Consider the following 14,605-nt stretch of genomic DNA (forward strand, 5'->3'; position numbering starts at 1 on the left):
AGGCAGGAGGTTCTCAGCTGGAGAGAAGGGTCTGGAGTTCCCACCCAGATTGGCCTCCCAGGACCTAATATGTCTGTGTATAAAATAAGAGAAATTACTAACAAATAAATACATGAAATGAGATGGAGGCTGTCTGTGTGCCAGGCAGTGGGAAGACAGGGGTGGAGGGGCGGTGGCACAAGGAGCCTTCTCTGCTGTGAGTTTATTACTATTAAATGTTCCCTCTTATTATCAGCTCCTAGGAGAGGGGCAGTGCACCTGGGCCCTGGGTGATGGGGGGGATCAGGGCCCCCAAGAAGAGGCGCCACTCCCACTTCGCCGGGCTTGCCCCAGGGCCAGGGTCCGTGCCAGGTGTGGGTGGTGGGTGGGGAGGGGTGGGGTGAGTCATCAGGGCCAGCCCCGCCCTGCTTTTATTTAAGGTCCCCAGCAGGCCCCACCACCACGGCTGCCTGACCCGGTCCCAGCCATGTCCATGAGTGCTCCAGGGGCCCGGGGCGGGGCCAAGCAGGGAGAGGGCTGGGGGCTTTTCTTTCAAGGGAGCAAGTGGGCAGTGGGTGTGCCATGGACGGGCCTGGGCTGTGGCCTCCGGGTGACCCCCCATCCCGACTGTCCCCTCTACCTCTTTGTGGCTTCCTCCGGGGCCCTCTTTGAGGATTTGTCTGTTTTCTTTGTTGCTCTCCCCATCTGTGTCCCTGTCTGTTTCTGGTCTCTTTCCTGCCTCTCCGCCACCCTTTTCTCTTCCACTGATTTCTGCCAATCTCAGCCCTGGTCGGCTCCTCTGAGGGGTGACCCACCTTCTGCCTCCCTCCTTCGGTCTCACCAGCTCACAGTGGCCCCTGCACCCCACTCTTGCAGAACGTCCCCCACAAGTCCTTGCTGCCCGAGGGCATCCGCCCTGGCACGGTGCTGAGAATTCGCGGCTTGCTTCCTCCCAATGCCAGCAGGTGAGGCCCCAGGCCCTAGGGGTAAAGGGTACAGGTCTCAGGATCAGCTGACCCCCAATTTTTGCAGTCCAGAAGTAGGGGCCCGAGGCCATCTGTATCCACCAGGCTAGGAGTCTGAGGCCATTTCTGACCTCAAATCTGATGTATTCATATTTGCCCCAAGCCTTTGTGGCTGGGGTCCCTAAGTTTCCCTAAGACTTTGAGGTTCCTGGGTAATCTCAGGGTTCCTAGATATAGTCCTATGACTGCCATGTCTGAGTCCCAGGGAACTCTGGAAATACTCCAAGTCCTGGAGATACCCTGGACCCTGGGAGTCCTTGCCAAACCATCCTTTGACCTCCTGGCTAAGGAACTTCAGGCCTTCTGGATTCTGGGGTACCCTGGAAATACTGGGGTTCCTGGTATTATTCTTTGTCCTGTAGAACCTGAGGGTTCCCTGGGCATCAGGAGCACCCTGGCCATCTCCCAGACCTCCTGGGCAGGTCCCAGGCTCTTTGGAAATGAGGGCACCCTGCCCTAAGCATAGTGACTTTGGTCTGGGTAGGTTTCTGCCAAGGGCCTCATGATATTTTGGCTGCCTTGGGAATCTAAGCTCTCTGGTCATTAGTGGGCCACCTCTCCTTCTGCAGTGTGTGCCTGTCTTCAGGTCCCTGTTAATTTGGGGGTCCTCTGGGAATGGGGAGTCCCAGCCCATAAGCCCTTCACTTTGGTCTGGGTGGTTTATTTTTCGTTTGTTCTTTCGTTTTTTTGTAAGATGGGGTCTTGCTATGTTGCCCAGGCTGGTCTTTAACTTCTGGGTCCAAGCAATCCTCCCTTCTCCACCTCCCAGAGTGCTAAGATTACAGGGTGGGCCACTGCACCCAGCCAACATTTCATTTATTTATTCATTCAAAGTAAATTGTAGACATCCGTATTCCTCACCCTCAACATTTCTTGGTCTGGGTGGTTTCTGAGCCCTGATAGCCACCATCTCCCTCTTCCAGGTTCCATGTAAACCTGCTGTGCGGGGAGGAACAGTGCTCCGATGCCGCCCTGCATTTCAACCCCAGGTTGGACACGTCGGAGGTGGTCTTCAATAGCAAGGAGCAAGGCTCCTGGGGCCGCGAGGAGCGCGGGCCGGGCGTTCCTTTCCAGCGGGGGCAGCCCTTCGAGGTGCTCATCATCGCGTCAGACGACGGCTTCAAGGTGCGTCTCTGGACAGGGGCGTGGACGCCAAGACCTAGGTCCCTGGAGCAGAGGGTTGGGCAAAGCCAGGCTATTGGTGGAAGGCAGGGAGGTTCGGGGCGGGGTGAGGGGAGTAGGGAAGGCGTGGCCAAGGCGGAGAAGGGGGTCCTTCGACCCTCTGTCGCCTAAACAACTCCAATTTGGGTCTGAGGGGCAGAGAGACAGCAGGGTCTGGACGAGGAGAGCAACAGCCAAGTGTCCAAGGGGTGGGCGTCCTAGCTGGAAGGCGTGGCCCAGACTCGCTATCCCAGACCCTACTCCCAGTTCATTCCTTCCTGAGGTCCGGGGTTTGAGGCATGGGGAGGGATGGGTTGGAGACAGCGCCCAGGAACTCGTCCTAGCAAGGATTAGCGGGCGGGGGTGGCGGCAGATCCTCCACCACCCAGACCTTACGCGAATTCACCTCCCTCCTCTGCGCTTTAACAGCGGGTAATGGTCGCGGAAATGAGAATATCCATTACCAGCACTAAAAAAGCCGTTTTTTACTGTGCCACACAGTAAACTCGTTTGATCCTCACGCAAGAGTTAGAATGAACAATAGCCCCATTTTCCCAGTGAGGAAACTGAGACCCAGAGGGGATGAGTGATTTCCCCAGGGCCACCCAGCAGGGGCCTCCGGAATCCTCACCACCGACCCTCCCCTGCAGGCCGTGGTTGGGGACGCCCAGTACCACCACTTCCGCCACCGCCTGCCGCTGGCGCGCGTGCGCCTGGTGGAGGTGGGCGGGGACGTGCAGCTGGACTCCGTGAGGATCTTCTGAGCAGAAGCCCAGGCGGGCCCGGGGCCTTGGATGGCAAATAAAGCGTTAGCCCGCAGCGCGACTGTGTCTGTGTCCCATTCACTGAGATGAGCAAACTGAGACCCAGAGAGGCCAAGATACTGGCTCCGGGCCACACAGCGAATCCGAGGCGGAGGCGGGCTCTGAGCCTGCCTGTGCTTAGGACACTTTCTGTCTGCGAAGGCATGAGGGTCGCGATCTGGGAAGGAGTGGGTCTGGGGCGTGTCCTGGCGCAGCATTTGTGCAAAGCAAGCCAGGCGGGAATGCGGTCGGGCGGACCTGCTGGCGTTTGGGGCGCGGAGGCGCTCACCGCAGGTCCTGGTGCCCCCACTGCAGATCTACGGGGTGCCAACATGGGTCCATCTGCAAAGGGGGCGAATGAGTCCCACCTTTTTGGTCACTCGTGCGCCCCAATCCTACGCGTGGAAAGCGTGTCATAATATCCCCGGGTCCCTGGGTCCCGTATCCCCCTGCAGCTCATCTCTCCCATCCTCTTCTCTCCTGGCCTCCCGCCCCCAGAGACGTCTTGGGTGGGGCTGGGAAGCCCGACGGGCGTCTCCGGGCTCCCGCTGTCGGGAGTCGACGTGTCCGGAATCGGGACAGGTACCCACCTGCGCACCCTCGGGGCAGACGCGATGGCAGCGGCCCGGCTCTGCGGAACAGGTGGGAGGACTCGAAGGGCGGCGCGGAGTTTCCGTGGCGCAGCGAGCCCCATTCCCACGCGCCCTTCGCTCTCCCCGACTGCCCGGACCCCGGCCCTAGCCCTGGTCACTGTGACGGGAGAGGAAGCCGACGCCCAGTGCAGCCCTGGCCCCAGTGTGACTTTCAGGGTTCAGGGCGTCGCTGGGGCTCCCCTTAACGGCGGGGTTGGGGTGGGAGAGGCTGGGAGCATTGTGCGCCCCGAGCCCGCACCCTCGGCGAGGCACCCTGCAGCGGTCGCGGGTCTCTCAACTGGGGACCGAGGAGCCAGGCCAGGGCTGCGATCGGAAGCTGCACGTGGGTGTTCAGGGCCGGCTGTTCCGGAACCTTCGTCCGGAGCCACAGCTTGGTGGGCGCGCCAGGGCTTGGGTCTCGATCCCCGTCCTTGAGCCTCCCACCCCCTGGCGTCCGCCTTAGGCATTGCTGCCTGGACCAAGGCGGATGCAGGAAGCTGGGGTGGTTCCTGGCCTGGCCTGAATCTGATTCTGGAGTCAGGTGGGGACGCCAGGTTCGCTGCAGGGCCCAGGCGCGTTCAGGACCCGGGGTTTTAGGCCCCTGCGACCTTCGGGCTGGGCGGTCCCTTCCCGTGTCCGGCCCTGGAGTGGGTGGGCGGTGGTCAGGAGAGAGCACCGCTCAGGTGAGGAGGCCTGGGAAAGGCCGGATTCTCCTAGTCCTCCGGGACTCCTGCTTGAATGAGTTCGCTCTTATTTCATTTGGCTGTGTCGAGTGGTTTTAAAATATCAGTTTTTTCATAAAGATAATATATGCATCTGGTACACATTTCAAAATATACAGTGAAATGAACACACATTATTGGCACAGGTGGTGAATGTGGCTGGGTCTTCAGATTAGACGGTAGCGATCCAGCCGTGTTAATGTCCTGAATTTCACCGTGGACTGACAGTGTACACGTGGGAACCTGTCCCTGTTTGTGGAAAATATAGTTAGGTATTTGGTGGTGCAGCATGTTTGCGACTTATTCGCAACTGGTTCTGAGGCAGGAAAATAGGGTCTGGAAGTAGGGAACATAAGGCTGATTCACACTTCAGCTATGACAGGAAACATCCTCTCCATTTACATAGTGCATACAGCAAGTAACCAATGGAAACCTCTAGAGGGTATTTAAACGCCAAAAAATTATGTAACCCAGCCCTTGAGCCCCTATGCTTCTGCCGCACCCGCACTGTGGGGTGTATTTTTATTTTCAATAAATCTCTGCCTTTGTTGCTTCATTATTTCCTTGCTTTGTGCGTTTTGCCCAATTCTTCATTCAAGAGACCAAGCCCCTGGACACCCTCCATCGGTAACAGTTCATCAAAAATTTTTAAATAAAATTTTTTTTTTGTTGAGGCAGGGTCTTGCTCTGTTGCCCAGGCTGAGTGGAGTTGTGGATAAGGGCTTACTGCAGCCTCAACCTCCCCGGCTGAAGCCATCCTCCCACCTCAGCCCCCCAAGTATTTGAGACTACAGGCACATGCCATGGTGCCAGGCTAATTTTTTTTGGGGGGGGGGGTTTGTAGAGCCAGGGTCTTGCTATGTTGCCCAGGCTGGTCTTGAACTCCTGGACACAGGGGCTCCTCCTGCCCAAAGTCCTGGGATTTCAGGCTTGAGCCACTGCACCTGGCCTGGTTCATCAAAAATTGAGATTTGTACTGTAGTTACAACTTTCTGTATATTTGTTATTTCAAAGTAAACATATGTATTTTTATTTATTTATTTTGAGATGGAGTCTCACTCTGTTGCCCAGGCTGGAGTGCAGTGGCATGATCTCGACTCACTGCAACCTCTGCCTCCCAGGTTCAAGCAATGCTCCTGCCTCAGCCTCCTGAGTAGCTGGGATTACAGGAGTGCACCACCACGCCCGGCAAATTTTTGTGTTTTTGTAGAGACAGGGTTTCACCATGTTGGCCAGGCTGATCTCGAACTCCTGATCTCAGGTTATCCGCCTGCCTCAGTCACCCAAAGTGCTGGGATTACAGGCACGAGCCACCACACCTGGTCCTATTTTTATTTTTTTATATTATTTTTGAGACAGAGTCTCGCTGTGTCGCTCAGGCTGGAGTGCAGTGGCACGATCTCAGCTCCCTGTAACCTCCACCTCCCGGGTTCAAGCAGTTCTGCTGCCTCAGCCTTCCAAGTAGCTGGGATTACAGGAGTGCACCACCATGCCCAGCTAATTTTTGTATTTTAGTAGAGATGGGGTTTCACCATGTTGGTCAGGCTGGTCTCCAACACCTGACCTCAAGTGATCCGCCCACCTCGGCCTCCCAAAGTGTTGGGATTACAGGCTTTAGTGACCACACCCGGCCACATATGCATTTTCTTTTCTTTTTTTTTTTTTTTTTTGAGAGGGAGTGTTGCTCTGTCTCCCAGGCTGGAGTGCAGTGGCACAATATCAGCTCGCTGCAACCTCTGCCTCCCGGGTTCAAGCAATTCTCCTGCCTCAGCCCTCTGAGTAGCTGGGATTTCAGGTGCCCACGACCATGCCCGGCTAATTTTTGTATTTTTAGTAGAGACGGGTTTCACCAAGTTGGCCAGGCTGGTCTCAAACTCCTGACCTCAAGGGATCCACCCGCCTCAGCCTCCCAAAGTGCTGGGATTACAGGTGTGAGCCACTGCGCCCAGGCCACATATGTATTTTCTAAAGGCTTCCTTTTGGGAGGCCGAGAGGCAGGCGGATCACCTGAGGTCAGAAGTTTAAGACCAGCCTGGCCAACGTGGCAAAACTCTGTCTCTACTAAAAATACAAAAAAATTCGCCGGGCGTGGTGGCACGCGCCTATAGTCTCAGCCACTTGGGAGGCTGAGGCACAAGAATCGCATGAACCCGGGTTGTGGTGGGAGGTTGTGGCGAGCCAAGATCAGGCCACCGCACTCCAGCCTGGGTGACAGAGACTCTGTCTCAATTTAAAAAAAAAAAGGCTTTCTTTTTGTTATGTTTATGAAAATGCTGTCATCTGTCTTCATTTCTTGCACATTTTTTCAAAAATCTATGCACATTTAAACACATGCACATGTGGTTTTACTTTTTTTCCTTCAAAGGGTAGCACCCTCCGCCCACTGGACCTTTTTGGGTGTTATCCACATTTGTGTTCTGCTTCATTCATTCTCCTGGCGCCTGAGTGCCCCATTGTGTGGAGTAACTAACAAGGAATGTCACTTGAACCCTCCTTGATGTCTGATGGTTTCACATCATTCAATACATCCAAACAGTGCTGCACAGAATGTTCTTGGACCTATGTTATCCAATACCTTTTTTATTTTCTTGAGACGGAGTCTTGCTCTGTTGCCCAGGTTGGAGTGCAGTGGCACGATCTTGACTCACTGCAACCTCCACCTCCCAGGTTCAAGCGATTCTCGTGCCTCAGCCTCCCGAGTAACTGGGATTACAGGCATGTGCCACCATGCCCAGCTAATTTTTGTATTTTTCGTGGAGATGGGGTTTCACCATGTTGGCCAGGCTGGTCTTGAACTCCTGACCTCAAATGATCTGCCTGCCTTAGCCTCCCAAAGTTTTGGGATTATAAGTGTGAGCCACCACGCCTGGCCATTTTTTCTTTTTTGTCATCTCCATTCTGATTATAAAATATATACCTGCTGTGGTGGCACAAGCTTGTAATCCCAGCTACTTGGGCAGCTGAGGCAGGAGAATCACTTAAACCTGGAGGCAAAGGTTGCAGTGAGCTGAGATCGCACCACTGCACCCCACCCTGGGTGACAGAGCAAGACTTCAGCTCAAAAAAACAAATAAATAAATAAATATATTAGTGTGTTTCTTTCTTTCTTTTTTTTTTTTGTTTTGGAGACCGAGTCTTGCTATGTTGCCCAGGCTGGAGGGCAGTGGCACAATCTCAGCTCACTGCAAGCTCCGCCTCCCAGGTTCACGCCATTCTCCTGCCTCAGCCTCCCGAGTAGCTGGGACTACAGGCGCCCGCCACCACACCTGGCTAATTTTTTGTATTTTTAGTAGAGACGGGGTTTCACCATGTTAGCGAGGATAGTCTGGATCTCCTGACCTCGTGATCTGCCCGCTTCAGCCTCCCAAAGTGCTGGGATTACAGGCGTGAGCCACTGCACCCAGCTAGTGTGTTTCTTTCTTGTCTTCTTTCTGTAATAGTTTATGCAGACTTTTGGAGAAAGTTGAGATTCTGAGACATAGATCTATAACTAACATCCCCCAAGTCCCTTCTACATGTTAGCCACTCTGTGATCATTCCCTGAATCCCCCAAACAACACTCTGAAGGAGATCCTTTTATTAGGCATAATTTGCCAATGAGGAATCTGATGCCCAAGGTTGAGTGACTTGTTCAAGGTCACACATCAAGTAGATGGTGGAGCATGAACCAGAACTAAGTGAAAGTGATTCCTCACCTTGGGGTCTAAGCCTTTGAGAAACCATGTTTTGATTTATGTTTGTTTTTTGAGACAATGTCTCACTGTGTTGCCCCAGCTGGAGTGCAGTGGCCCCTGGCTCACTGCAGCCTCCACCTCCTGGGCTCAAGGGATCCTCCCGCCTTACCAGCATGTTTCACCACACCTGACTAATTTTTTTTTTTTTTTGGTGGAAACGGGGTTCTCCTCATGTGGCCCAGGCTGGTTTCGAATTCCTGAGCTCCAGTGATCTGCCTGCCTCAGCCTACCAAAGTGCTGGGATTACAAGTGTCAGCCACCACATCCGGCCTTGTTTTTTTTTTTTTTTTTTTTTTTTTTTTTGAGACAAGGTCTCACTCTGTCACCCAGGCTGGAGTGCAGTGGCACAATCTAAGCTCACTGCAACCTCCATCTTCTAGATTCAAACCATTCTCCTGCCTCAGCCTCCTGAGTAGCTGGGATTACAAGGGCGTGCCACCACGCCCGACTAATTTTTTGTATTTTTAGTAGAGATGGGGTTTCACTGTATTAGCCAGAATGCGCCTGACCTCAGGTGATTCACCCATCTCGGCCTCTCAAAGTGCTAGGATTACAGGCGTAAGCCACCGCACCCGGCCTGTTTTGTTTTTTATTTTTTATTTTTATTTATTTATTTATTTTGAGACGGAGTCTCGCTCTGTCACCCAGGCTGGAGTGCAGTGGCGCGATCTTGGCTCACTGCAAGCTCCACCTCCCGGGTTCACGCCATTCTCCTGCCTCAGCCTCTCCGAGTAGCTGGGACTACAGGTGCCCGCCAACACGCCCGGCTCATTTTTTTTTTTTTTTGTATTTTTAGTAGAGACGGGGTTTCACCGTGGTCTCGATCTGCTGACCTCGTGATCCGCCCGCCTCGGCCTCCCAAAGTACTGGGATTACAAGCGTGAGCCACTGCGCCTGGCCTGTTTTGTTTTTTAATATCAACTTCATTGAGGTGTAATTTACGCACAATAAAATTCCTCCTTTTTAGGTTACAGTTCCATGAATACATCCGGTTGTGTGGTCACCCAACGATCAAGGTACAGGGTATTTCCACACCTCTCCCAACCACACCCTTGTCACCTGGGTGGCGGCCACTGATCTGCTCTTTAGCTTCATAAATTAGTTTTTCCTGCTATAAAACTTGGCATAAAAATACAGTACTCTTTTTTTTTTTTAAATAAACGTCTGACTACTGTGCTTAGTGTAATGTTTTTGAGGTTTATTCGTGTGTTTTTGCATTTCTTTTTGTCTGAGTTGCAACTGCTGGATCTCAGAAAACAGTACCCCCAAATGAGCTGGGCACAGTGGCTCATGCTTATAATTCCAGCGCTTTGGGAGGCCGAGGCGGGAGGAGCCTATGAAGACAGGCGTTCCAGAGCAGCAGCCTGGGCATCAAAGTGAGACCACATCTTTTCTTTTTTTTTTTTTTTGAGATGGAGTCTTGCTCTGTCGCCCAGGCTGGAATGCAGTGGCGAGATCTCGGCGCGCTGCAAGCTCTGCCTCCCGGGTTCAGGCTATTCTCCTGCCTCAGCCTCCCGAGTAGCTGGGACTATACCACGCCAAGCTAATTTTTTGTATTTTTTAGTAGAGACGGGGTTTCACCGTGTTAGCCAGGATGGTCTCGATCTCCTGACCTCGTGATCCGCCCGCCTTGGCCTCCCAAAGTGCTGGGATTACAGGCGTGAGGAACCACACCCGGCTGGAAGTCTGTTTTTTAATTTACACATACTTAGAGATTTCCTAAATTTATGTATTTATTTATTTTATTTATTTTGAGACAGTCTCCCTCTGTGGCTTAATCTTGGCTCACTGCAACCTCCACCTACTGGGCTCAAACGATCCTCCTGCCTCAGCCTCCCAAGTAACTGGGACTACAGGCTCACGCCACTTCACCTGGCTAATTTTTGTAATTTCAATAGAGATGGGGTTTTGCCATTTGGGCCAGGCTGATCTCGAACTCCTGGGCTCAAGCAATCCACCCATCTTGGCTCCCAAAGGTGCTGGAATTATGGATGTAAACCACCGCGCCAGGCCAGTCTTTCTTTTGAATTTTTTAAATTTTTATTTTAGGCCAGGCATGGTGGCTCACACCTGCAATCCCAGCATTTTGGGAGGCTGAGGCAGGAGGATTGGTTGAGCCCAGGCATCCAAAACCAGCCTGGGCAACATAGTGAGACCCTGTCTCTATTTTTTTTTTTTTTTTTTTTGAGATGGAGTCTGGCTCTGTTGCCCAGGCTGGAGTGCAATGGTGTGATCTCAGCTCACTGCAACCTCTGTCTCCCTGGTTCAAGCGATTCTCCTGCCTCAGCCTCCTGAGTAGGTGGGACTACAGGCACACGGCACCACATCCAGCGAATTTTTTTGTATTTTTAGTAGAAACAGGGTTTCGCTGTGTTGGCCAGGCTGGTCTTAAACTGCTGACCTCAAATGATCCGCCTGCCTCAGCCTCCCAAAGTGCTGGGATTACAGGTGTGAGCCACCATGCCTGGCCAAATTTTTAAAATTAAATTATTTTAAAAAAGAAAATGATTTTTAAATACATATAGAAACAGGGTCTCACTATATTGCCCAGGCTGGTCTCAAACTCCTGAGCTCAAGCGATCCTCCCAGCTAGGCTTCCCAGAGTGCTGGGATTACAGGTGTGAGCCATGGTGCCCAATCTTAATCCTTCTTTATTAAGTTTGTCTTCAAAGAAATTTAGAATTTATGATTCAGCTTCCCTTCTCTCCTCCCCATCCTCCTGGATCTTTCTATAACAGCTATATTGACATAAAACTCATATGCTATATAAGTCACCCATTCAACGTATACAAGTCAGTGTTTTTTAGTATATTCACACGGTTGTGCATCCAACACAATCTAATTTTAGAACATTTTTATCATCTCAAAAGACCTTGGCTCACAGATGTAATCCCAGCACTTTGGGAGCCTGAGGTGGAAGGATTGATTGAGCCCAGGAGTTCAAGACCAGCCTGAGGCCGGGCGCAGTGGCTCACGCTTACAATCTCAGCACTTTGGGAGGCTGAGGTGGGCGGATCACTTGAGCTCGGGAGCTTGAGACTAGCCTGGCCAACAAGGCAAAACCCCATCTCTACTCAAAATACAAAAAATTAGCCAGGCGTGGTGGCACGCGCCTGTAATCCCAGCTACTCGGGAGCCTGAGGCAGGAGAATTGCTTGAACCTGGTAGGCGGAGGCTGCAGTGAGCAGATAGCACCACTGCACTCCAGCCTGGGTGACAGAGCAAAGCTCCGTTTCAAAAAAAAAAAAAAAACCACAAAAACCCAACCTGGGCAATATAGGGAGACCTCATCTCTACAAAAAATAATTTTAGCCGGGCATGATGGTACACACCTGTGGTCCCAGTTACTCGGGAGGCTGAGCTAGGAGGATGGCTTCAGCTGGAGAGGTCGAGGCTACAGTGAACTGTGATCGCTCCACTGCACTCCAGCTTGAGCAACAGAGTGAAACCCTGGTTCAGAAACAAAACAAAACAAAAAAGAACAACTAAAATAAACCCCATACCCATAAGCAGTCACTCCCCAACTTGCCCCTCCCCCAGCATCTGGCAATCACTAACCTACTTTCCATCTCTATGGATTTGTGAATCTGCTTGTTTTCCACACGTGGAATCATACAATATGTGGCCCTGTGTATCTTCCACGGAGCATCATGTTTTCAGGGTTTGTCCACGTCGCAGCATGCATCAGCACCTCACTCCTTTTCATGGCTGAATGCTGTTCCAATGGGTGGATTGAACATACGCGTTTACCCATTCATCATGGTGAATAGTGGATATCTGGGTTGTTTCTACATCTTGGCTATTATGAATAACGCTGCTATGAACCTATTGTGTGAACATGTTTTCATTTCTCTTGGGTATGCACCTAGGAGAATTTCTGGATCAGGCCAGGTGCAGTGGCTCATGCCTGTAATTCCACCACTTTGGGAGGCCAAGGCAGGCGGATCACCTGAGGTCGGGAGTTCGAGACCAGCCTGACCAACATGGAAAAACCCCATCTCTACTAAAAATACAAAATTAACCAGGCGTGGTGGTGCATGCCTGTAATCCCAGCTACTTGGGAGGCTGAGGCAGGCGAATCGCTTGAACCCGGGAGGTGGAGGTTTCGGTGAGTCGAGATCGCACCATTGCACTCCAGTCTGGGCAACAAGAGTGAAACTCCGTCTCAAAAAAAAAAAAAAAAAAAGAATTCCTGGGTCACATGACTCTTTTAAGTTCCGTTTCAAAGAACTGCCAAACCATTGTCCAAAGTAGCTGTAACATTTTACATTACCATCAGCAGCATATGTGTTCCTGTTTCTCCATGTTCTCTCCAACACTTGTTATTGTCTTTTTTTTTTTTTTTTTTTTGAGACAGGGTCTTGTTCTGTTGCGTAGGCAGGAGTGCAGTGGTGAAATCATGGCTCACTGCAGCCTCCACCTCCTGGCCTCAAGCAATTCTCCTACCTCAGGCCTCCCAATTAGTTGGAACTCTAGGTGTGCGTCCCCACACTTGGCTAATTTTTAAAAATTTTTTGTAGAGACAGGTTCTTGTTATGTTGCCCAGGCTGGTCCTGAACTCTTAGCCTCAAGTGATCCTCCCACCTCGGCCTCCCAAAGTGCTAGGATTACAGGCATGAGCCACCACACCTGACCTATCTGTCTTTTTTATTATAGCCATCCTAATAGGTTGGCTTCACCACTTGGTGAAGAGACATGTCATGTGGTTTTGATTTGCATTTCCCTAATGACATGGGTTGCCGTTTATATATCTTCTTTGCAGAAATGTTTATTGAAACTTTCTGCCCATTTTAAATTGGATTTTTAAAAGGTGTTATATATGCCGGGCACAGTGGCTCACGCCTGTAATCCCCAGCACTTTGGGAGGCCGAGGTGGGTGGATCACGAGGTGAGGAGATCGAGACCATCCTGGTTAACACGATGAAACCTCGTCTCTACTAAAAATACAAAAAAATTAGCCGGGCGTGATGGTGGGCACCTGTAGTCCCAGCTACTCGGGAGGCTGAGGCAGGAGAATGGCGTGAACCTGGGAGGTGGAGCTTGCAGTGAGCTGAGATTGCGCCACAGCACTCCAGCCTGGGTGACAGAGCTAGACTCCGTCTCAAAAAAATAAAAATAAAATAAAATAAAATAAAAGGTGTTATATAATTTTATCCATAAATATGTGTATAATTCTAAACGATATTTATTTTTTAATTTTTATTTTCAAGATAGGGTCTCACTATGCTGCCCAGGCTGGTCTCAAACTCTCGGGTTCAAACAGTCTTCCCACCTTAGTCTCCCAAGTAGCTAGGATTACAGGCATCTGCCACCACGCCTGGCAGGCTCTCTTTTTAAACAAAACCTCATTACCATTATAACTCCTAAAAAATTTACAGTTCATATCATTGTATGATACAATGTTTGCAAAGTTTGTATGCAAAGTTTTCCCCCAATATTTTATTATGAGTTTTTTCAGACATGCAGAAAAGTTAAAAGAATTATTCTATGAAAACCTCATATACCCTAACCAGATTCTATATAAGTTTACTCAACTTGCTTTATCACACATAGATCCATCTATCCACCCTTCTATCCATCCATCACCATCTTCTTTTTTTCTTTTCTTCTTCTTTTTTTTTTTTTTGAGACAGAGTCTCACTCTGTTGCCAGGCTGGAGTGCAGTGGCACGATCTCGGCTCACTGCAACCTCTGCCTCCCGGGTTCAAGCGATTCTCCTGCCCCAGCCTCCCGAGTAGCTGGGATTACAGGCACCCGCCACTACGCCCGGCTAATTTTTTGTATTTTTGGTAGAGACGGAGTTTCACCACGTTGGCCAGGCTGGTCTCAAAAACTCCTGACCTTATGATTCGCCTGCCTCGGCCTCCCAAAGTGTTGGGATTACATGCGTGAGCCACCACACCTGGCCAAAAAATATGGAAAGCTTCACGAATTTGCGTGTTATCCTTGCGCAGGGGCCATGCTAAGCTTCTCTGCATCATTCCAGTTTTTAGTATATGTGCTGCCGAAGCGAGCACTATTTCTTTACTTTATTTTAATATTTTGTATTTTTTTAGAAACAGAGTTTTGCTCTGTTGTCCAGGCTAGAGTGCAGTGGCCTGATTATGGTTCATGGCAGCGTTGAACTCCTGGGCACAAGCCAACCTCCTGCCTCAGCCTCCCTAGAAGCTGGAACTACAGATGTTTGCTACCACATCCGGCTTACTTTTTTATTTTTTGTAGAGACAGGGTCTCACCATCTTGCTCAGGCTGGTCTTGAACTCCTGGGCTCAAGCAATCTTCCCACCTCATCTCCCAAAGTGCTGGGATTACAGGCTCATGCCATCGCACCCAGCCATCATTTTATTTACTTATCCATTCTAAGTAAATTGTAAACATCAGTATTTGTCACCCCTAAACATTTCAGAAGTACATCATTAGCCAGAGTACAATATTTGTTTATGATTCTTTCCTTGTGGTAAGCTTTGCAGAAAGATTCTTTGTTTATATCGGTGAAATGCACAAATCTAAAATGTACAGTTGGCTGGGCACAGTGGCTCACACCAGTAA

At 50.7% G+C, this 14,605-nt stretch overlaps 1 protein-coding gene and 1 non-coding gene across 2 annotated transcripts; one reads left to right on the forward strand and one right to left on the reverse strand.

Moving 5' to 3' along the window:
• The first annotated feature begins 272 nt into the window (after positions 1–272).
• On the forward strand, positions 273–3,951 carry LOC100449241 (galectin-7). The gene is made up of 4 exons (XM_063719788.1): positions 273–351; positions 824–944; positions 1,928–2,129; positions 2,816–3,951. The coding sequence occupies exons 1-4, from the start codon at positions 273–275 to the stop codon at positions 2,927–2,929; spliced, it is 516 nt and encodes a 171-aa protein (XP_063575858.1). The 3' UTR covers positions 2,930–3,951.
• A 10,014-nt stretch (positions 3,952–13,965) lies between these two features.
• LOC112130268 (U6 spliceosomal RNA) lies at positions 13,966–14,073 on the reverse strand. Its single transcript, XR_002912538.1, has one exon. It is a non-coding gene; the product is annotated as a U6 spliceosomal RNA (small nuclear RNA).
• Between the last annotated feature and the right edge of the window lie 532 nt (positions 14,074–14,605).

The sequence above is a fragment of the Pongo abelii genome, chromosome 20 (genome assembly GCF_028885655.2).
Source record: "Pongo abelii isolate AG06213 chromosome 20, NHGRI_mPonAbe1-v2.0_pri, whole genome shotgun sequence".
In the NCBI taxonomy this organism is placed as follows: Eukaryota; Metazoa; Chordata; class Mammalia; order Primates; family Hominidae; genus Pongo; species Pongo abelii.